At 43.7% G+C, this 24,726-nt stretch overlaps 1 protein-coding gene and 1 pseudogene across 4 annotated transcripts in view; one reads left to right on the top strand and one right to left on the bottom strand.

Moving 5' to 3' along the window:
- The window catches only part of WWTR1 (WW domain containing transcription regulator 1), a 205,938-nt gene that overhangs the window by 65,792 nt on the left and 115,420 nt on the right, over positions 1-24,726 (top strand). For 2 of the 4 annotated variants that reach the window (XM_059920120.1, XM_059920121.1), the window contains one exon: positions 10,239-10,672. In XM_059920120.1, the coding sequence (XP_059776103.1) occupies positions 10,239-10,672 (434 nt within the window). Of the gene's footprint in view, positions 1-9,520; positions 9,809-9,998; positions 10,024-10,238; positions 10,673-24,726 lie in introns of those variants that run through there. The other 2 variants (XM_059920122.1, XM_059920123.1) reach the window with 2 other exon arrangements.
- Positions 820-1,620, bottom strand: LOC132364503 (large ribosomal subunit protein uL30-like; annotated as a pseudogene).

Below are 24,726 nucleotides of genomic sequence, written 5' to 3' on the forward strand. Positions count from 1 at the left end.
AGAAAATATGAATTTGCCCAACAAGGTAATCCTGGACTCACAGGAAACACTTCGATCCTGTAGGAGCCTCTCCTTGCTGCAGGAAGGAATCTGCCTGTTTTCTGAGCTCTTTCCCCACACCAGCCCTCGAAGGGTCTAGAAAGACTCAATCTGAGGATCAGGACAGACTGAGGTTTGGGGGCTCCCAAGGATTTGGGGCTGTTAGAGCCCCTAGTTACATGGCTAGGCTATAGTGCCTAGTCATCATTTGTGATGTATTTTTTCTGTAACAAAATGCATTCTGAGTTCCAAATGACCAATTTACAAAACGACTTTAGGACTACAATCCTATTAAAAAAAAAAAAAAAGCAGGGACTGCCTGTTCCATATTAATTAGTAGTGATGATTCACAACACAGAAGGGGTCCTTTAATACACACAAGCACTCTATTAATCAGGGCTTGATTGCATTTTAAGTTCCCTCCAACACATTTGACTTTTCATTTATTTAATGAGCGGGAAGAGACAATTAAACTTCAATTTTCTGTGCATTGAATGGCTATTAGGTGACAAGGCATTTGTGAAATGACACTGTAAGTCAGTGGAGGAAAAATAACTTTAAAAATATCCTCTCTCTTTTTTTTTTTTTTTTTTTTGAGGAACAGACAGAATTCTGTAATGCTCACAAAGGAAGAAGCAATTAAGACTCTGATTCAGTTAAGAAGTTATAAGAGAAGTATAATTTGAAAGCCTGGAGGCAATAGACAGTTTGAGTTCTGGCTCTTTCTTTTTTTTTTTTTTTTCAATTTGAAAGCAGTCACTGTTTACTAACTGACCAGATTACAGAAATAATCATGGTAGATACCTTAGTTCATCCTTCTAATAAGCCTGTTGATCTGGTTTTCCCTGTTGCCAGCATCTCCACCTTCAACAAAATGGGTCGTCTTTTACTTCATTCCACCTCGTGGAGAAGACAATTTGAAGGGCCACAGGAAGTTGTTTGCTTCTTTGAACGCAAACGTTTTCCAACAGTATAGATCTCATGAATCAGATCCTCCATGCAGATAACACCGTATTTGCCAAGAGATGGAGCAATCAACACGTTATCTGTCAGGGCAATTCACTTCTTGTTGATTTTGCCGTAACCACGTTTGTAGATCAATTCATTTACTGACTTCAGGTCTGGGTACCTCCAGGCAATGTACGGTTCCACGATTCTCAGCATGTTAATTGAAGCCTTGTTGAGCTTCACAAAGGTGCCATTGAAAATCTGACGGAGACGGAGAAGCTGCAACACCTTTTGAACCTGGCTCACACCATTGATACCTCTGATCCTGATGACAAACGCCAATTTGGGTTCCGCGGGTACGTGGAAGTTGCCAGCTTTTCTTGCCATCCCAGCCATGCGAATTTCAATTCTGTACATCTGCCGGTATTCCCTGTGATAGTGCTTAGCTTTTTCATAGATAAGCTTCCTCCTCGCCTTTCGAAGCATCTTTTGGGCAAATTTCTTTCTCAGGTGCTTGATCTTAAGCTCTGCGAAATTCTTTCGCTTTTTCTTAAGGGTTTCTGGCACAGCAGGAACCTTCTTTTTCTTCTCTTCCGCACCCTCCATGGTTCCAACTGGAAAGAGCTGAGTTCTGGCTCTTTTGTTACAACTCAATGACCTTCGGCAAGACACAAATTTATCTGAACCTTTGTTTTCTTATCTGTAAAATAGGAGTTCCAGTAAGGCTTGCCTGCCAATTCTTACAGAGTTACTGTGAGATTCATGTGTGACTGTACATGTGAAATTGTTTTGTAGTCTGTAAAATATTATATAAATATTATTCACTCTTATTGTGACAATTGAAATACTAATAACTTTTAATTATTTTGACTAGGGGGAAATGTCTACAGTCATATGATCAAATTTGGAGTTACTGTATGGCAGACACTACATGAGAATAAATTCACCCTCTGATCCAAGATTATATGCAAATATATATTTTTATTTTTAATTTATTTATTTTTACAAGCCAATCTTTTTATTTATTTATTTATTTGCTGAGTTGGGTCTTTGTTGCCGCGTGCGGGCTTGCGACGAGGGGGGCTACTCTTCGTTGTGGTGCACGGGCTTCTCACTGCGGTGGCTTCTCTTGTTGTGAAGCACGGGCTCTAGGCGCGTGGGCTTCAGTAGCTGTGGCACGCGGGCTCAGTAGTTGTGGCGCTCGGGCTTAGTTGCTCTGTGGCATGTGGGATCTTCCCAGACCAGGGCTCGAACCCACAACCCCAGCACTAGCAGGTGGATTCTTAACCACTGAGCCACCAGGGAAGCCCTCAAATATATATTTTTAAAGGAAACTTTTGTTGTTTTTAAGCATGTGTGAGTTGAACTCATGCCTGTAGGGTTAGCTCTCTTGTGGAGCAGCATTTGCCTCCTGGGCCCTCCCTCCACCCTGTCTTGGCGTGGCTGGTCCTCTCCTCGTCTCCTTGGCTCCAAACCACAGTTGACTTTTCTTTACCAGGCACGAAAAGTACCTCACTTGAGTCTGGACAGTTCTGAGAGAGATAACAGTAGAGCTTGTATATGCTTGGCTCTAGTCAACATGACAAATAAGACAGGGGAAGAGAGGTGGCTTGAACAGCTGGTGTAACCACATCTGGGACTTATTTGGGTAGAGGGAGGAGTTGAATGACATCGTCAACCAATAAATGTCCTATCAGGTGGTAAACTCTTCCAAGCTCGGCTTGAAAGACCACTTCTGGTGGGCACCCCAATTTTTTTTCTTTAAAAAAATTTTTTTTTCAAATTTATATGCATATATATAAAACACCTATATATATAACACATATATATATATTTCTTGAATATATGAATAATACCGAGCACCTTGAAATTTCCCCCCAAACACTGCTAATTAGTTCTTTCATCACACCCAAAATAATATTAATAATATGGTTTGGGCTTCTGAGGGTGATGATTCAATTTCTCTATCATGTGACACATTTATAGGTCTACACAGATCTAAGTACATAAAGAGAGACATTTATGTATGTATTTTATTTTTACATAGACATTTTAGTTTTTGGTATTACTTTAGCATCTTATTTTTTATTCATTTCCCACCCGCCTCCATATTTTTGAACAAAGTTGTAATTATGGTATTCATTAATACTTGCTTCTGGATTTTTTTTTCATCAAAAATTATTAAAAAAAACATTTTCACATTGATATATTGTCTTCATAAGTACTACTTCAGATAGCTACCCAAAATTCACTGGATATATTGAGCCGTCACATATACTTAACCAATCTCATGTTAAGTGTTTAAGAAACTTCTAATTTTCCCCTACTATAGATTATGCTGCAACTGGCAACTTTCCAATACAGCTTCTAGTTAACCTCCAAACCACGCTTTATGTTGTTAAGCATTTTCTTTTTCTTTCCTTTTTTTTTTGTGGGGAGGGCATGCTACACGGCTTGCGGGATCTTAGTTCCCCAACCAGAGACTGAACGAACATGTTGGCAGTGAAAGCGTGGAGCCCTAACCACTGGATCTCCAGGGAATTCCCATGTTAAGCATTTCCAAAAGTATATTTTTCTTTTCTAAAAATATATTAATTAATTAATTAATTTTTCCATTTAAAATTCTTTTCTCCAGTCCAAAAAAAAAAAAATACATATGTTTAGTAAAAATACTAAAGGATAAACAACTCGTGCACAGTTACCCAAGTAAAGACTAAATCTCAGAAATTCCTTCTTCCTCTTGTGCAACTGCATTGCTGAAGTAACAGATAACATTAGGCAGACCACAGTCCTATCCATCATCACCGTCATCATCACCTTGATCAAAATTATCTTCCTTATGATCACACCAGTGATGCATTTTTTAGGAACACCAAAGTGAAGCCTGACAGTGAGACCCGCATCTGGGGAGAGTAAATGCAAAACTGGGTGGCAGCACCGATCATTGTAAGTATTTGTAAACTTGCCATATGCTGGACACTGTGGTAGACACTTGAGGTGCAGTAAATTATGAATACACAAGTACCATGTCAAGGAACTGGTCAACTCTTAGCCTCCTGTTGAACTAATCTTCTTCAACAGTTTTCTGGACTCTTTATTATTCAAACCCTTATCTATTCAAAGTCCTTGTCTGTTTTGCTCCTCTTCAGTTGCTAATGGTGATTCTGCTCTGGGAATTTTCTCCATACTGGTTCAGCAAGTCCAGGCAGGTTCTGCCCCAAGGGCTCCTGGGCTAGAGTCCTTTAACAACTCACTCACCCCACCAAGTTTCTGACCATTCACCTGAGCTGGAATCATTCACTCAGACCAAGTCAGTGACTCAGAGCTGAGAAAAGCAGCCTGTGGCTTTCCTCAGGCAAAATGGCAGGCAACAGCCACTGGGCTAGGCTAGCGTACTGGACACTCCTGTGGAGAACACCTTGTTAGGCATGGGGAAGAGAAAAAAGAAAATGAAGTCCTCTTAGACTTGTCCTCAAAGAGCTTGCAATCCTTTTCAGGAGCTGAGTCCATAGGCAGTGCCAAAATTACAGTGAATGGCGAGAGGGTACCTTACAAACTGTTAAGAGTACACCAGTGGGTGCTGGAAGAGGAACAGGCAAAATCACGTGAGGATCATCGTTCCCTCAACAAGGAATTATGGCCTTCAGAGAAGCAATTCCATAAGGGAATGCAAGATGTGTCTAGCCCTGCAGGTATTTACAATCCAGTTGGCGAGGCAAGAGATACTGAGGTAAAAGTTAAAATATAATATAAAGCAGTGTTACGTGTGATTATGTGTCAAGGGAGTGAAAAAGACAAGAACAACCTGAATTTAAGGGAAAGGAGGGATGGCTGAAGGTTTGACAATGGAGTATGGAGGGCAGTTTTGAGCAGGGTTCAAACAAAGAGATAGGTGTAGTGAAGGACTAGTCCAAATGTGCTTGGGTCAGAGCCTAGCTGGAGTGGATGAGGGACACATCTGTGTAAAAACTAAGGTCAGAAAGCTGTGAAGATGGCAGTTTGTTGGGAGTCCTTGGGTGTTGGATTGATAGCTCTGACTTTTATTCTTGTGGGTAGTTGTTCAAAGCTTGTGAGCCAGGGAATGACATGAAAACGGGAGGCCAGAAATGAGGGACTGGAGGGAGAGAAACCAATTAGGAGGCCACTGCAAGGCTTTGAAGATAAGGTCCTGTTGTGGGAGTGGGAAAGGAAGGATGGGCTTGAGGGACATCAGAAGGAAGAATTGACAGTCCTTGCCATTGATTGGATATGGACAGAGAGGGAGGAGAGATGGATGACTCAGGGAAGCTTTCAGTAGGAAGAGTGTTGAGGGGAGGCTTTGGAGGCTGGAGATCAGCTTCCGGTGCAGTCTTTGCAAGTACAAAGATTTACATATCGGCAGGAGTGTAGTCTCAATTGATTATCTTATAAAAATTGTGGAGTTTCTTCTCTATGAGATAGGTAGGCAGTAAGTATCTCACTGATTAAAAATGACAAAACCAGGGAGCAACTCCTGGCTCAAAGGAGGGGAGAGTAGAAAAAAGCACTTCGATCTAGGATTACAAACCCTGGGCTAAGTCCCAGCTTTTTTTTCCCCCCAAGAATTCATTTCACGTATTTGGACAAAATACAGGCATACCTCGGAGATATTGCCAGTTTAGTTCCAGACCACTGCAATAAAGCGAATATTGCAATAAAGTGAGACGCTCGAATTTTTTTGGTTTCCCCGTGCATATAAAAGTTACGTTTACACTGTACTGTAGTTTGTTAAATGTGCAATCGCATTATGTTTAAAAAAAAGACAATGTATATACCTTAATTAAAAAATACTTTACTGCTAAAAAATGCTAACCATCACCTGAGCCTTCAGTGAGTTGTAAACTTTTTGCAATAGTAACATCAAAGATCCCTAATCACAGATCACCATTAGCAAATACAATAAGAAAAAAGTTTGAAATATTGTGAGAATTACCAAACTATGATGGAGACACGATCTGAGCAAATGCTGTTGGGAAAATGGAGCTGGTAGTGCTGCATGATGCAGGGTTGCCACAAACCTTCAATTTGTAAAAAAAAAAATGCAGTATCTGTGAAGTGCTACAAAGTGAGATATTCCTGTACTTTAAAACTCACTGGGCCAGTCTCCTTACCTGTAAAATATTTGTCTATTATCTATTTTATGGGTCTCAGCCCAAATCACAGCCATTATTTATTAAATACTTTAGCATGTAACAGAATTTGTGTTAAGAACTTTATTTGTAATTTCTTATTTCATCTTTAGAATGCCCATTCTGCATTTAAAAAAAAATTTCAAAATTTAGTAGCTTAAAACAATATTTATTTTATTTGTTCTACAATCTGGGCTGGGCTCGGCTGGGCTCTGGTTCTATTGGTCTTGATGCTGGTTACTGATGCCCTTGCAGTCAGCTGTTGGGCCGGCTGTGGGCTGGGCTCAGCTCTGGTGCTGGAAGGCTGGAGTTCTCCCTGTCTCCACCTATCTCAGGGCCTCTTCCTCTGCACGTGGTTTCCCCAGCAAAGTAGTTGCACTTCTTCCCTAGTGGCTCAGATCTCCCAAAAGTACAGAAGCAGAAACTTCCACACCTCCCTTGGGGTTAAAAGAGGGAACAAGCACAGATGCCGGGCTGCATTCTCCAGGCGAAGGCAAGTCACTGGTCCAGTCCAGATTTAAGTGGGAGGGACTCCATAAGGGTGTGACCAAAAGAAGGGTGGTCCACTGAAGGCCAGCAGTGTCACAGCCTACCACACTGTTATCTCCAATTTGTAAATGAATAATCTGTGATTTAAGGGAGGTTAAATTACTTGCCCAGTGTAGAGAGTAGAGCTAGGCATTTCAAAGCTTGTGTTCTAAATCAGTGGGAACAGATAAATTTGTATATAGTCGTTCCTCAGTGTCAGCAGGGGGTTGGTTCTAGGACACCCCGCCCCCCCCAACCAAAACTGAGGATGTTCAAGTCCCTTATATAAAATGGCGTAGTATTTAAATATAACCTACACACATCCTCCCATATACTTTAAATCAGCTCCACATTTCTTATAATAACTAATACAATTAAATGCTATGTAAACAGTTGTCAGTGTGCCACAAATTCAAGTTTTGCTTTATGGAACTTTCTGGAATTTTTTTTTTTTTTTTTAAATCCACAGTGGATGTGGAACCCAAGGATACAAAGGGCCGACTGTAATTTGTTTTAATCTAAAATCCTGTGAGGTGGGTACTGTTATTGTTTCTAATTTACAAAGGAGAAAACTCAGGAATAGAGAGTTTCAGTATCTTGCCTCAGGTATTTTCCTCCAGAGATTCATTATACACTTACCTGTTACACCATACTGCCTCTTATGGGCAGTACCTGATAGACACAAGGCACCTGTAAATGTTATTTAATCTGAAACTATTGTTTGAAGCACTGAAGCAAATCTCTTTGGCCATCCACTATCATATCTTATAGACTGTTTGGGAACTGGGAGTTTTCCCTTAGAGCTATCACGTGATCAGAGCAATTTCCATTTCAGGCATCTCCTTTGTCCTCCACTATCTGTGTCTTGAAGTTTGGCAAGGAATGACGGCATCCTTGCCCACCCAACCTCAATCCTGATTCTCCCTAACTGATTAATCTCATGGCTCCCTCAGCATCTTCCTCTGTGCAGCAGCCGGGAACTCTTTACAAAGCAAGACACTCCTTCCTGGGTGAGGACCTTCCTGGAGTTGGGCTGGCCTCAAGGTTCCATCTGTTCATAGTCAAGTGGCTTCTGAATTAGTAACCTTTCGGTCCCAGTCACTTCCTCTAGTTCCAGAGCTAATTTCCCCATTGTTGCAACTGTGGTGGCTTCTGACGATAGCTTGTAAAGATGCTATTTCCCATGGGGTGACCTGTAGCAGCTTCCCCTTCCCTCTGCTGGTCCTATGGGCAGAGGACTGGCTGATGGGAGATAGTTCCAGAGTCTCCTGAAGGAGCCATGCTCTGCTCACCTTTGACAGTGATCCACATGACTGTCTTTCTCTCTCAGGCAGTCTTGATTTTCCCGTCTGTGGGGAGTTTGGAATCACAGCACACCCTCAAATACAGATAATGGGGGGTGGGCTCACTTAGGTGGCCTCTGCTCTATTTTGGGCACTGACAGGGAGAAGCCATTCAGGGAATGTGCCCCGAATACTCTTACTTTTTCCAAAGCAAAACTGTGGGGTGGCTTTGTCTTTCCCATAAACTTTACTCCTTCAAAGCAACTCCAGATTTTAATTTTGACTTTGTTCCACCCTTGTAAAACTGTGAAGGCACAATACTTGCACTTGATACAATTCTATTTTATTTAACAAAGAGGTATGTAGGTAGGTATGTCTTCAAAGTGCTTTACATATATCGCCTCATATGACTTATTCCATAAACTTATGTTTGAATCAAATGGGGTCGGGTAGGGACTTTCTGAAGCCTGACTTACCTCGCAGCCACTCTCCCCTTCCCCCCAGTGGAGAAGGGACAAGGGAAAAAAGGAATTGAGCTGCTCCGGAGGACCAGGCCGCCTCCTACTTCCCGCAGCTGTCTTGCCAGTCTAGATCTAGCAGGGGGTCTCCACCCTTCGCCTAGATCCAGTCGGTGGGAGGGTGGGTGGTTTTTTCCGGGTCACTGGCGCACCCTCTCTGCTCCCAGCCACCTGTTCCGGTTCCATCCCGGCTCCAGGCTCTCTGGAGGGCGTCAGGGACATTCCAATCCTCCCACTACCCGCGCGGATGTCGCGGGAGAGGGGGGCACGATCGCTGTCCCTTTCCAGCGCCCAAGCTTTGACCAGGTTTCTTCTCAACCCCTAGTGACCTGAGTCACCCTGGAGAGGAAAACAAGTATTGATAAATGGTTTGAAGGTTGTTTACAATGAACCAGTTGGCGAAGCCGCATCCCTAGCGACAGAGGCACTTTCTGGGCACCGTCTGCGCACGAGCAGACAATTGAAAGCCAAACAGCCGAGATGCCTCCTCGCCAGACCAAATATGGTCACAAGCGCTAAGTAGCCTCCCGTGGAAAGGCTGGCCTCGCTGGTGTCTCCCCGCGCCGGGGCGCACCCGGGCCCGCCCTCAGGCAGAATCACGGATCAGTGCAGCGCTCCGGCGCTCCCGGCCTCGGCACCCGGCACTAAGGGAGGGCGCGGTGCCCAGGACCGGCCCTTACTCGGTCTGGGCCCCTCACCCGCGTGCCCTCCGCCGCCCCCAGCCTTGGTTTCGGTCCACAAGTCCTTGATTAAACAGGCTCGGGCCACTTTCCCTTTGATCCCGCCCCAAGTCCGTGGTAAACTCAAAGGAATGCAGATCCAGGGCTCCGCGGGAGAGGTCCGCGCGACCAGGAGGAGTGGGTGGAGGGCACCCGTCTCCTCTTACCCTGCAAAGTACCCAGCACGCCCAGGGTTTTCTGGAGCCGGGGGTGGGAGGAGGAGGAGGAGGAGGAGGAGGAGGAAGGGGAGGGACGAGCGGGGGCAGGCAGGCTGGGGACTTGGAGGTCATGCATAATTCAACAGCTCAACTTTCGGCCCCGCCTCTTTCCTGGGAGTGGGAGTTTGCTCCAAACTTTGTTTATGGGACAGTCCGGGAGCCGCGGCGGCCGCGCTGTCTGCTTCTCCTCTGCCTCCTCGCGGAGCGCGAGCGCCTGAGGCCAGTTCGGGGGATGTGAGAGCAGAAGCCCCTCGGCTGCCAGGCACCGAGTCGGGTCAGGATTTGCCAGCCGGGCCCCGGCTCCAGCCCTGCAAGCTCGGGACGCACCCTAGCGACCCAGGCCCGACGGCGAGTTCGGGCGGGACGGCGACCGCCGCAAGCCCAGACTCGGCTTCGCTGCGCGCCCAGGTAGTGCCCGCTGGCGCGCGCCCGCTCACCGGACACCACTCCAGGGCGCCCGGCTCCTCGGGCTTCCGGAGTTGAGATGTCTTGGAGTTGGCTCGGGTTGAGACTCTGGGGGGCTGACTGCCCTGGAAAGTTTCGACCTGTCCTTTGCCACCAGCAGTTCAGCAGCGTCTCCAGTGCAGTTAACTCCCAGCGGCCACCCCATCCCCCCTTTCCTGGTAACTTCTTGGCTTCAAGAAAGTTGCATAATTCTCGAGGCCAGGAGGGACCCCTCCCCCCATCCGGCTGGTCTTAACTGCTGGGTGTCTGGGATCCCGAGGCAGACACCTATCTGTCTCTTTTGCTTTTTCTCTCTATTCTCTCCACCCCCCCCCCCCCGTATCCCCCCTCTCCGACCCTCAATAAAAGGCTAATCTGACCTCCTTTCTTGCAGAAGATGAATCCGGCCTCGGCGCCCCCTCCGCTCCCGCCACCCGGGCAGCAAGTGATCCACGTCACTCAAGACCTAGACACGGACCTCGAAGCCCTCTTCAACTCGGTGATGAACCCCAAGCCCAGCTCGTGGCGGAAGAAGATCCTGCCCGAGTCGTTCTTCAAGGAGCCTGACTCCGGCTCGCACTCGCGTCAGTCGAGCACCGACTCGTCCGGTGGTCACCCGGGGCCCCGACTGGCCGGCGGCGCCCAGCACGTCCGCTCGCACTCGTCGCCCGCGTCTCTGCAGCTGGGCACCGGCGCGGGCGCTGCGGCCAGCCCAGCGCAGCAGCACGCGCACCTCCGACAGCAGTCCTACGACGTGACCGACGAGCTGCCGCTGCCCCCGGGCTGGGAGATGACCTTCACGGCCACTGGCCAGAGGTACTTCCTCAAGTAAGTCAGCCTGGAACTAGGGGGGACACAGAGTCACGATACCCAGGGCGTGCACGCTTGTTCTTGAGTGTGTGCGTGTGTGTGTGAGAGAGAGAGAGAAAGAAAGAGAAGGGAGAGAGAGGGAGAGAGGTGATGTGTCACCTTCCACGGTGGTTTCCCAGAGATCTGGGAGGCTGGAAGTAGGGAGTGAGTCTCTGGGTGCCGGAATTGTAAGGGATCAGAGAAACTGAGTCTGGTGAAGTTCTTCCAGGGCCCTGGAAGTCACAAGAGATTCGGGACATGGAAACTCTTAGAGGTACAAGAAAAAAAAAAAACTTTTGGGAGAATTCTCCTGAAACACATAGGTGACCATACCCTGAAGCTGGAGTACTGATACAGACTCCTGGACCCGAACTCTTACTCCCTTCCCTGCCCACTCGAAGTCAGATAACTCAGAGCCTGGTCCACTGGGATATGACACCAAGATAATGCTAGAGCAGATATGAGGCTTGGGGAGGAGAGGGACTCTTGGTAGTGTAGGTGGTCTCCAGTCTCTCCATTCTTGGGAAAAGCAGTCTAGAAAAGTGAACACTGCTTGGTAGGCCTTACTGGTGACGTGATGACCACTCAGCACCTGTGATGTAATTAGTAACTGCCTGGTGAAGTAGTTAAAGCTAGACAAATCAACTGTGTGGAAACTGGGTCGGAGTTTTATTATGTCGCCCTTGGTAACCTAAAATACCATCGAATCAGGAGCCTGCTTTGTCATTCTTCCCTTCCCTTTGTTCCAGCTTTTTGATGTAATGAAGTTTACATTTGAGTGGAATTAGACTGTATAGGAAAATATATTCATAGGCATAAAGAAGGTTGTTTCAATTGTGGTACCCTAAAATAATTATATTCTGGAGGAGAAGCCAAGCTGGAACTTGAAATGTAATTAGTGAGGTCATGGGGGGTCAGGCTATCAATGGCCTGGATTGAAGTCGTGCCAGCTGGACCACTTGGTCCAGGATTGCCTGCCCTGGCTGGCTCTTCACTGCCATGGAGGGAAACTCCTCCTCTAAGAACTTGCCTTGGAATTTATTTTAAAGCCCATATTTCTTTGATTGAGTAGCTTTAGTTTAGACGTTAAGATGTTATGTGCTATTTTAAAAAGGTAGGGCTTCCCTGGTGGCGCAGTGGTTGAGAATCTGCCTGCCAATGCAGGGGACACGGGTTCGAGCCCTGGTCTGGGAAGATCCCACATGCCGTGGAGCAACTGGGTCCATGAGCCACAATTACTGAGCCTGCGCGTCTGGAGCCTGTGCTCCGCAACAAGAGAGGCCGCGATAGTGAGAAGCCCACGCACCGCGATGAAGAGTGGCCCCCACTTGCCACAACTAGAGAAAGCCCTCGCACAGAAACGAAGACCCAACACAGCCATAAATAAATAAATAAAGAAATAAATAAATTAATTAAAAAAAAAAAAAAGGTAATCAAGCCTTTCTTTGGCACTAATATTTGATACTTTGATGGCTGTGAGAGGACCCTAATAACAAATACACAATGAGGGATGAGGCTTATAATAGCCAACTCTTTGACTCATACTGGTGGCCAATTATTCCTTTCCCATCCCAAAGCTGTTCATGTCTTGTGCAAGGAGGAGTGCTTTATTTTTTTGCTGGGGTTGATGCATTGCTGAGAAGCCCTTGTCCTAAAACAGACTTGATGGTCATTTTAGTCCACAGCTGGTCTTCTCCTGGTTTTTCAGTGATAGTGTGGACACATACTCAGTGCTTTTATTTCTTTTCTTTTTTTTTAATTAATTAATTTATTTTTGGCTGCGTTGGGTCTTCGTTGCTGCGCACAGGCTTTTCTCTAGTTGCGGCGAGCTGGGGCTACTCTTCGTTGTGGTGCGCGGGCTTCTCGTTGCAGTGGCTTGTCTTTGTTGCAGAGCACAGGCTCTAGGTGCGCGGGCTTCAGTAGTTGTAGCACATAGGCTCAGTAGTTGTGGCTCATGGGCTTAGTTGCTCCGTGGCATGTGGGATCTTACCAGACCAGGGATGGAACCTGTGTCCCCTGCATTGGCAGGAGGATTCTTAACCACTGTGCCACCAGGGAAGTCCAGTGCTTTGATTTCTAAATGGTTGGTGGAATTCAAGTATGTGATGTAATAGCATGACATTTTTCTAAGTGTGATGATATTGTTCCAAAGGATGACATTAGTTTGTATACTACATAAAGATCCAAAGTAGCATCTTGTATTGCTTTACTTAGGTAAATGCAGTTTTGAATATCTTACTGTGACTTTTATAGAAATGGACTTAGTAGTAACTACAGGTAGAAAAAGACCCAATAATTTCTAATAATTTTGGAGGTTATTTTTGGTCCCAAGTGGTTTTTGAATTGTGTTTATAAATACACACACACAAATATATATAATGTATGATTGGTATAGCTGGTTGTTAAAAATATGAAATAAGAGCTGGTCTTGCCTAATATCTGAGGAAAGCTAGGGGGAAAAGATCCATAAACAGAAATATAACAAAAGAGTTCCCTTTTATACAGGCTTTGAATGATTGGAGTAGCTCTAAAATATGTTTGTGAAACTAGGTTAAAAATGGAAGTTAGCCTTGGGTTTAGAGAAAGTTGATATGCTCCATTTGCCTCATCCCCCAACTAAAAGCCACTCCTCAGTCCAAAGCTGGCTGCATCTTCATCTCACTTTGGATAGTCAGTAAAGACAACAACTGGAAACACGTGTAAGCAGTAGGCCTGTAGGCTTGATCTGATGCTATCCCTGGAAATTTTTTGGCCAAGTAGCTAAGGGAATTGAAGAAATTAAGTCACTGTGACAAAGATAAGCAATCTGCCAAGAGTTCTCTGAATTTCTTTTGGAGCTTTGTTTAAAGTTGGAATAAGATAAATGTTATATGCCACACTTTGTTACACAGCCTCAGAAAGCAATGTATTTTGGTGGATTTAAGTAGAAGCTTGGAAAATGGTGGCAACTAACCCTGAATTAATTTTCATAAAATCTACCCATGACTTTGCCCCAACATCTGTGAAATGGGGCTAGCAGTAGAATCCTATTCTTGATTTTGTCAGGAGTTGAGGGCTTTATAAATCAGAAATCAAAGTATTTTATAATTGACAAGGTCATTTTCTGGGGGGGAAGGTTAGAAAACTGAGGCCAGGGAAGGGTATTGACGTGACTTTGGGAATGCCATTTGTGGTTATTTAATGGTGGACCCTGGACTGGCCCTCTAATCTGTTGTCATCTACTTAGGGAGCAGTTTTCCATTTTCCTCACTCCCGCCTTTATTCTCATGTCACTTCCCCAGCTGAACAATGAGCTTTATGGGATACAAAGCCTGGACATCTAAGAAGCTTTAAAAAACCTTTTTGTCATTTTTTCAGGCAAGATTGTTCCTAGGTATATGGTGTAATCACTTTCTGGTACCTGTTGCAGGGCACCTTTTCTAAGCATTCACACCTTCCCTGTGGTGTTAGGGTAGCATTTAACAATGGGGAGGATAGAATGTTAAAATGCATGGCCTCTGAAGACTGACTGCATTGTTCCTGCTGTTCTCTACAGCTCATAAATCAGGCTGGGGTGTGTAGGTGTTGGGCTTTTAGCAACTGGCACACTGACTTTGAACACTGATCACATTAAAATTAAAAAAAAATTTCTGGTTATAAATGGAATACATGTTTGGTGTACATAGACCAGAAAATAGAGAATTATAAAGAAGAAAGTGATCTGGATTCAGTAGAACTTTCCATTCTTGTAGAAAATTTTTATTTGAATAACATATTCTATAAGAAAAATTATCCCCACTCTTAAATATAATTCCAACTATAACATTTGCTGCCACTCCCAATTTTTAGTAATAATTTTAGTGTTTTGCCTTTTCTGAAATGTGTGGTAGAAAATTATTTTTGTCAAAGTGATCTATGCGGTTGGTAACAAACCCAACAGTATAAAAGGGCTTTTGTTGAAACACAATGATTTCCTTCACTTTCTTAAGGCTCACAGAGGGAACCTTTCAATTTTTTATTTTATTTTTTTAAAAATAAATAAATTTATTTATTTATTTATTTTTGTCTGCATTGGGTCTTTGTTACTGCATGCGGGCTTTCTCTAGTTGCCGCGAGTGGGGAGCTACTCTTTGTTGCGGTGTGCAGGCTTCTTACTGTGGTGGCCTCTCTTGTTGCGGAGCACGGGCTCTAGGCGTGCGGGCTCAGTAGTTGTGGCGCACGGGCTTGGTTGCTCCGCCGCGTTTGGGATCTTCCCAGACCAGGGCTCGAACCCATGTCCCCTGCACTGACAGGCGGATTCTTAACCACTGAGCCACCAGGGAAGCCCCTTTACAGTATTTCTGACTCCCCGTTTTGTAAGTCAGGGAGGTTTGGGTGGCTATCCGGTCCACAATTTGCTTTTTGTTAGTGACACCTTAATATTCCAAAGCTCTGAACCCATAACCAATAAAGGTTTTGTGCTTTGTCCCCAAATTGACTTTTTTATTCATAAATTATTCTTGAAGTTGAAAAACTGGAGGCAACATTTAATATAATTTATTGCCTTGTGTATTAACATTGGATCTTAGACTTGCACATTGTGTCTGGTGTCAGGACTCCTGGGACACTCAAAGGAGGATATATCCAGCCCCAAAGTCATAGGGATTCTTTCTTTTCACTCTTCATCAGTTGTTAAAATTTGTGTTACCTTTTAGTTTCTTCATTTTTGGATCTTGACTTTCTTAAACATTTTTTCCTATTATTTCTAATTGCCTTTTTTTTTTTTTAATTTTTATTTATTTCTTTATTTATTTTTGGCTGTGTTGGATCTTCGTTTCTGTGCGAGGGCTTTCTCCAGTTGTGGCAAGCGGGGGCCACTCTTCATCGCGGTGCGCGGGCCTCTCACTGTCGTGGCCTCTCCCGTTGTGGAGCACAGGCTCCAGACGCACAGGCTTAGTAGTTGTGGCTCACGGGCCTAGCTGCTCCACGGCATGTGGGATCTTCCCGGACCGGGGCACAAGCCTGTGTCCCCTGCATTGACAGGCGGATTCTTAACCACTGCGCCACCAGGGAAGCCCCTCTAATTACCTTTTTATATGTTTATATACTATTTGCCTTTATTATGATCTCAAAATTTTCCAGGCTCTCAATCCCCTGGGTTCTATCAGATCTCCTTTACTTAAGCTTTTATGTCCAGATTCCCTCATCTTTCTGTTCCATTCTTGTTGCTCTCTAGATCTACAACAGAGCTGTCATCCTAGGGCTTCTCTTTACTTCTTTCCATGGCTAAGAGTGCTGTTTGTTTGTCTTCCTCTTTTTTGGTTTATGCCCTCATTTTGCTGGAGTACATACTTGAGAAACTGTTTTTGTTTTTCTTTTTTAAATTAATTAATTAATTTTTGGCTGTGTTGGGTCTTCGTTGCTGCACATGGGCTTTCTCTAGTTGCGTCGAGTGGGGGCTACTCTTGGTTGTGCTATGTGGGCTTCTCATTGCGGTGGCTCCTCTTGTTGCGGAGCACAGGCTCTTGGCGCGTGGGCTTCAGTAGTTGTGGCACACGGGCTTAGTTGCTCTGAGGTATGTGGGATCTTCCCCAACCAGAGATCGAACCCGTGTCCCCTGAATTCGCAGGCGGATTCTTTTTTTTTTTTTTAAAGAGAGATTGCTTTTATTATTTATTTATTTATTAAATTTATTTATTTTTGGCTGCGTTGGGTCTTTTGTTGCTGCGGGCGTGCTTTCTCTAGTTGCGGTGAGCAGGGGCTACCCTTGGTTGCGGTGCACGGGCTTCTCATTGCAGTGGCTTCTCTCATTGTGGAGCACGGGCTCTAGGTACGCGGGCTTCAGTAGTTGTGGCACATGGGCTCAGTAGTTGTGGCTCGCAGGCTCTAGAGCAAAGGCTCAGTAGTTGTGGAGCACGGGCTTAGTTGCTCCGCGGCATGTGGGATCTTCCCAGACCAGGGACGGAATCTGTGTCCCCTGCATTGGCACGAGGATTCTTAACCACTGCACCACCAGGGAAGTCCTATTTCATGGTATTTCTAAAGATTAGATAACATATTTGAAGTATCTGGTACATAGTAGACTTTCAGTACAAGTTTGTTCTTGCTTCCACTTGCCTCCCTACATGCATATGCTGTCTACCTGGCCAAAATCAGATGCAGAGACCTTGCTAGTAGGATAAACTAATTTTTTTTTTTTTTTTTTTTTTATTTATGGCTGTGTTGGGTCTTCGTTTCTGTGCGAGGGTTTTCTCTAGTGTGGCAAGCGGGGGCCACTCTTCATCGTGGTGCGCGGGCCTCTCACTATCGCGGCCTCTCTTGTTGCGGAGCACAGGCTCCAGACGCGCAGGCTCAGTAATTGTGGCTCACGGGCCCAGTTGCTCCGCGGCATGTGGGATCTTCCCAGACCAGGGCTCGAACCCGTGTTCCCTGCATTGGCAGGCAGATTCTCAACCACTGCGCCACCAGGGAAGCCCAGGATAAACTAATTTTGACTCTTGGTTATAGTTTGGTGCTGAATGAAGCCTGTATCTGGAATTGCAAGCTGGTTTTTAAATTTGTAAATAAAGATTGAGAATCAACTTTCCTGTTAAAAAACCTAAATAGGAATGCCCACCACGGATGCCCTTTTGCTGCAGCATCTTGGGCAGAGGATATCTAACCTCTTCTGAGGAGGGTCTACTTTCTGATTTTTGGAATCTGGCTTGTAGCCACTAGTCGAGCCCCTTTTGTGTGTGGGAGGGGGAGTGAGATTGAGAAGTGGGGCGAGAGGAAGAGGGGAGGTAATTGACATTGGTTGATTACCTGCTCTATTCCAGAGGAGGCAGGGAGCTGTAAGTCAGTACTTCCTGGAGAGGCAGCACCAGAATCACCCATGGAACACACTCCTGACACGTGTGTAAGGAAACTTTATTCATAACCCTAGGTACTTTTCACACATTCTTTTAACCCTCACAGTGACCTGTGAACAGGTACATATTATTTTCTCATTTTACTGCTGAGGAAACTGAGGCACAATAAGGTTGAGTAAATGGCCCAGGGTCACATAACAGGCGAGTGGCAGAGATGGGATTAGAATTATGTGATTCTCAAACCTGTACTTCTGCCCTTGTACTGTGCTGCCTCATGTCAGTTACATGCCCATAATTAGGCCCTGTAACTAGGTATCCTTGGTGACCAGATAACTTTGGAGTGGTGGATGGAGCATTAGAATTTGCTTCTAAACTCAGTCTGGGTGATCAAATTTGGAGCTCTCAGTGCTGGAGAGAGAGAGAAATGATGAAACAAACCAGAAATGGATAGTATATGTACAATGACTATTTTTTCTTCTCATTGAGATTTTCACCATTAATAAATCCATATCATTTTACAGGGCACACAGATGTGACATGGAGGGCGGATGACCTAATTTATGTCAGGATTGGGTATGTTGCTGAGGACTTGTTGAGAGGGTTAGTTAGATGTTAGTAAAGTAGCTTACAGGAAAAAAGGTTACTTCTCATTGTCTTTATAATTGCAGAGATTGATTAGAAATAGATTGCTTAAAGGGTTGATTCAGTGTCAGTTTTTGTTTGTTGACAAATTGAGACATGTAGGAATTACACCCTTACTTATCATCTCTGCCTTTCCTGTCCTCCCTCAATGAAATATCTAACCATAGGAGAGGATGGTGGAAGTAAATGAATCCACCAATCCAGGGTATAATTTTTTTTTAAAAGGTGATTTGGAAGACTGAGGACTGAAGTAATAAACTTTTTATTGAAGGGGAAAGTCTGAGGGGATGGCCCTTCCGGTGGTCTGTGGGGGACTCTGAATGTTTTAGTGCATTGAAATATCAGCAGAACAATGTTTTCCAAAGTGTATTTCTTGGAACCCTAGTCCACTCAGATACTTTGTGAACAAAAGGTTCCTGGACCAATAGATTTGGGATATGTTGCAGGCTCTATCCCTCTCTTGGAATTTCACAATACACGTTCAAGACTCCAGAGTCACTTGTTACAAAACTAGTTTATTTTTAAGCCAATATTTCACAAGCGTATTTGACTTTTGAACATTTTTATTCCAACTATTATCTCATACTGTCCACCTAGGAATGTCCTGTGGACTTTGGGAAGCATTTTTGTGACTTCCATTGTTATTTCTCTAGTTGAGAGTTTCATGTTTAAATCAAGTTATAGTTTTTCTTTTCAGTGTGCTTTGTATAGATGTATTACGTTTTCATTTATATTTCTTGATTTAACAGTCAGTTACCAATGCTTAGAGATAAGAAATGGCCCTAAATATCAGACAAGTGGGATATAACACATAAAAACCCAATAATTATGGTACATTGTGAAAGGGTCATAATCCTGATTTTATTTTAAAAAGTATGTGTGTGTCTGTCTGATAGAGGCTTACATACCAAACTGTGTTCAATGGTCATTTGTGGGATTATGGAGATTTTTCTTGTCTACTTTTTGCCTTTCTGTATGTTCCAAATGTCGCATAATAAACATATTTCTTTCTAAATCGGGGGAAAGGGGAAGTTATAAAAACCACAGGAGAAAGCAAGCAAAGAGGCAAGGGAAGATGGAGTGGTAGATTTGGGTAGGTGTGTGGGGCATGGGAGGGATCTCGTAGCCTTAGCTCAGTAACTGAAGCCTGGAGCTTATGTTACTAAGGAGATCCTCTTTGGAAACTGCTTGTGTTTTTCTTGTTTTGGGTTCTTTTCTTTTCTTTCTTTTTTAAAAAATTTTTATTGAAGTATAGTTGAATTGCAATGTTGTGTTAATTAATGCTGTACAGCAAAGTGACTCAGTTATACATATATATATATATTCTTTTTCATGTTCTTTTCCATTAGGGTTTATCACAGGATATTGAATATAGTTCCCTGTGCTATACAGTAGGACCTTATTGTTTATGCATTCTATAGATACCAGTTTGCATCTACTAATCTGTTTTGGGTTATTTGCTTTAGAAACGAACACAGTAATTGCTAAAATCTTAACCAAAAATTCTCCAGAAAAGTCAGGATAAGAAGTAGACTTAATGGCAAATCTTCTGAATTTCTTTCAACATATTCTTTATTTGCATACACTTCCTCCTGGACTTCTAGATTTTAGTTAATGTTCCATCTAGACCCAGCAGATGGGAAAGGGAAAAACGATGTTTGCTGTTAGATGAAGCGAAATCAGGAATATATGCGAAGGAAATCAGGAATATATGCGAAGGAAATCAGGAATATATGCGAAGTGCTTTGCTCTGTGCCTGGCACAGTGAGCAGCCCTGAAAGTTTACTTACTCCTGTCTTGTTCCTGGTTGAGATGGCGATGGGGGCTGTGCTCTCCCAGGGCCTTGCCTTTGTGCCACCTTAAAGGTCTTTAGCCATTTCAGCATTTACAACAAAAAATCATTGCACTTTTCTTGTGTGCCAGCACAGTGCACTGCGCCGGGATGGGAGAAATGTGGCAGCTTTTCGGACCTCAGGCAGCTGACAGTCTAGCTGGAGAGACATGGGGAATACAGACAAAACCAGCCTAAATAGCCTCCTTCTGACCTGTGTGCAGCTGCTCTCCTGGGTTGGAAGCACTTTGAGGTGTGTCACAATAAGGCTGTCATTTCTATTATGGTTATAGGTCTGAAACTTGCAGCTGGGCTGACCGTCTTTTGGTTTCTCCCATTGGCTGTACTCCTGGCCTCAGGAACTTGGCACAAGCAGCTACCTGTGCCTGGAATATTATTTCCCTGCTTTTTGCCCGGTTAATGCCTACACTACCTTTAGGCATCACCTTAGATACCAGCCCTGCAGGGGTTTTCGCCTGACTCACAGCCCCCGCACTGGCTTAGATGCTCCTGCTAGGTTCTCCCACAGCCCTCTGTGTCTCCGCAGACATAGCACTGCTGCTATAATACTATCGTTGTGTGGGTTTTTTTGGCCGCACTGTTCGGCATGTGGGATCTTAGTTCCCTGACCAGGGATCGAACCCGCACCCCCTGCAGTGGAAGCCCAGAGTCCTAACCACTGAACTGCCAGGGAATTCCCCATATTACTGTTGATTTATTTCTCTTTCTTACTACACTGTAACCTCCATGAGGGCAAGAATGATGTTTTTCTTGCTTGTCATTGTATAACCTGAGCACAGTGCCTGGCACATAGGTAGGTGCTTGATAAGGAAGGAATCCCATAATATTTTCTTTTAAATCTTTGCAAGCTTGCACCCTGGAATTCTTCATAGGAATCTGCCGTGTTCAGGAATGTAGTTCCATCAGGTCTGTGCGCATCCTGGATTGAAAGTTTAGAATCCTAGCTCCACGTACTAAATGCAGTGGAGGGGAAGATAGATGAAGGGTGGGTGTTCAGAGAAGTCTCTGTAAAGGTGGTTGGGCATAAATGGAGTCTTGAAAAATGGGAAGAATGTGGGCAGGTGAGCAAAAGGGCCTTCCAGGAAAGAGGGGATAGGAAGAGAAGTGCAGAAGCAGAAATGCTAAGGGTCTATTTTTGAGGCCAAGAAGAACCTGGCCTGACTTAGCTTGAAGATAAGTATTGGTTGTTAGATGACCATGCATCCCATTGAGGCTTTAGAACCGCAGCTAGGATGGGTACACGGACCTTTCACTAGTAAATGCCAGCTTCCTCATCCCTTCATTGAGATCCACCAATCCTAGAGTTATCTGAATGTAGCATAAGACCCCACCATTGTCCCTTATGTTGAGGTCTTCCTAGTTCTTTAGGGAACTAAACACTTTATACTAACGTATGGGTCTGAAATGATAGTGCTTTCCTAGCAAAGCAGCCATTCCTCTGTCCATCCATAGATCCATTCATTGGTCATATATTTAATTAAGCCTGTGCAGTTCCACCATAGTGGGTGGTCTTTGCTCTCCAAGTTAGTGGGGTACGAGGCTACCCTCGACTCAGGCCCATCCCCACTGAATCTGCCATCTCTGCTTGTAAATGAATAGCTTGCAAGTCTGGTTGTTCCCAGAATACTCTTGTAGGTTTTGGATGAGGCTGGTCACCTGGGCACAGACAAAATTGAGATTCTGGAACCACAGTTAATCCACCGAAGCCCACCTAGGCCCTGAGCAGCCCGTGGCCTCCCTCTCAGGGGAATCCTTCCGAAACTCTTAGTGAAACCCACTGGGAGACTTTTCACACTCACTCATGATGCTGAATCACATGTTAATGTTTTCAGATGACTTCACATTAAAAAAAAATTTTCAAATAGGTAATAAATACATGTAAATGACAAAATTTTGAATAGTACCAAAGCATGTACTGTGAGAAGTCTCTTTTACCCTCCCTCTAGTCCTCTGGTACCCTCTCCAGCATACCAGTTTCTTTTGTCTTTCCAGAGAAACTCTATGTGAGTACAAGTATGCAAGACTATTTTCAATACAGTACAAATGGTACACACTCTTCTGTACCTTCCTTTTGTCATTTAGTATATCTTGGTGTTTATTCCTCTTCTGTACATAAATATCTGCTTTATTTCTTTAAGGACTACATAGTATTCGATTGTATGGATGTACAATGAATTTCTTAAACTGATCCCCTATTGATGGACACTTAGATTGTTTCTGATTTTGTTTTTAAATATAAAAATATTATATGCTCAGCCACTACTGGAGGGAGGAAAGTGGAAAATAGATTCTTCTGATTTTCCCTGGATCCCTATTTAGAGACAACCGTTGTTAATGCTTTATCTAGAGAATTATTTTCATAAACAGCAGAGACTCTCTGGCTCCTACTTAATTTATTATCTATCTAGCTTGTCTGTTTTCTAATTTCTCTATCATCTACTGTTCTACCTATTAACCAATATACCTACCCTTCTTATACAAGGGTGATACATGGGCTGGCAAATGCACTGGCCAGTTTGATGGATGCCCAACCAATCGGAATGAGTGGCATAGCAGTGTGAAGTAGCTGATCCTGTATCTCAGTGCTACTCAAAGTGTAGTCTGTAGACTGACACCAGTGTGCTAATGTTACGGGCCTGTGATGAGCTAGATACAGAAGTCGAGAGTGTTTAGAAACTTTTATAGCAAAATAACATTGCTGTGACATCTAAGCACATGATCAATGGGATTGCCTTGTGGAACAGGGTAGTTTGGGTGCATCAAACTTGTGTGATAAGTCACATGTGGCCTGAGCTACACACAAGCCATCTACAATAGGACCACATACTTGTCTTGACGGATTGAAAATAAAAAACACTAGTCCTTTACCACAGATAGTTCGAGAAGCACTAATCTGTTCCTCTCTCCTTAATTCTATCTATCTATCTATCTACCTATCTATCTATCATCTATCCATCCATCCATTTACCTACCTATCATTTTATTTTTCCATCCACCCTTATAACTATCTTTTAGATATCAACCAACTAATCAATCAATCACACCTTTCATTAACTTAAGAATAATCAACCAAAGACGTTGAATAACGAGTCTCAATATGGAAACAAATTCTATGGCACAAAGGTTGTATATGATTAATTTTTCAGTACATAATATATTTTATGTCTTTGTGGCCCCCTACACTAACTCTTTGTTTTAAAAATATGCTTTGACACACTTCAATTCTGAACACTGAAGATAAATTCAAATTCTGTTCTTTTTGGTGACTAATTTACCTGTAAACATGGCTAGCTATAGACTCAGTAATTAAAACATGGTCCCTAAGCCAGGGATTGTGGGTTCATGTCCTACCTGGGGTGCCAAAACAAAACAAAACAAACAAAACATGATGACTGGGGAAAAATGCATATGCTGGATTGTTTATTAAAATATATATTCCTTTGTGATGGCTTTTCTGCAAATACTGAGATATGAATATTTGTCTTTCTCCCAGTTTGTCCATAGAAAACCTTTCTTGGCTTAGGTGTTCACAGGTTGAGGAAGCACCTGTGATAGTCCATCAAAAAGTAGAAAACACAAGCAAATTATAAATATAACCAAAATGAACAGACATAACTTTTACTGACTTGATTTTATTTTTGGATTTCTTCTTAAAGATGGCTTTTTGGGAATGCCCTGGCAGTCCAGTGGTTCGGACTCCGAGCTTCCATTGCTGGGGGCCCAGATTCGATCCCTGGTTGGGGAGCTAGGATCCCGCAAGCCGCGTGGCCAAGAAAAAAAAAAAAAAGACAGCTTTTTAACAGACTCTCATCAAAAAATTTAAGCAGAGCTGAAGGATATAAAGTGAAAAAAGTACTCCACCCTCTAGTTTTATTCAGATAGAACCACTGTTCACAACTGCTTGTGTATCTTTCAGGGATTTATTATGTATACACATGACCTCATTTATACTTGCATCAGTTGGATGTTTTGGGATCTTGGGAATCACAGCTTAGGTGGTCTTTGTTTCTGGTTGACCCTCACACAGCCTCAGGACTGAGAATAGATATGGGTTAAATTCTGGAGAAATTCATGTGATGCCTGAGGGAGAGGTCTCAGGGTGAGAAACCTTGTTGGGGTAACTATAGTTCAGAGACTGGGATTTGGCTTTGTGGTTCAGAAAATTGATGCCCTTGGTGCTCCAAAACTGATCAGGGTTTCCAGGGCTGGCTGATGTGGGCTGTACTGGGATGAAATGGGGATAGACATTGTAACTGCAGTTTTGGGATTCACAAGCCGTGACTTGAATATTCTGCCACTCTGGAATGAAGGTACTCGTACGAGTGATTTTTTTTTTTTACTATCTCTTTTTTTTTTAAAGACTTTTAAGTTAGGCTCCATTCTAGATATTTTATATTGGCTCCTTCACAATCTTTTTTGGAACAAATGTGTATCATTTCATTGGTGATATGCCATCCCTGCAGATAGAGAACACGAGTGATTTAATTATGGGGAAGTTGCTTTGGTGGTGCTGGAAAAGGGAAGAAGTGAAATCAATCATTTGAGGGATAGTGAAATCATTTCAGGGATATTAAGTAAATTTGAAAGGGTTTGCTGATGGATTAGATAAGGGCAGTGAGGACAACAGGTGAAATGGAAAATTCGCAGGTTGCTGGCTATATAATGGCTTGAATGGTGGTGCTTCTAGTTGTAACAAGCATTACTGGAAGGTTTAGAAGAGGTTGAGAAGT

This window comes from Balaenoptera ricei, chromosome 4 (genome assembly GCF_028023285.1).
Source record: "Balaenoptera ricei isolate mBalRic1 chromosome 4, mBalRic1.hap2, whole genome shotgun sequence".
Classification (NCBI taxonomy): Eukaryota; Metazoa; Chordata; class Mammalia; order Artiodactyla; family Balaenopteridae; genus Balaenoptera; species Balaenoptera ricei.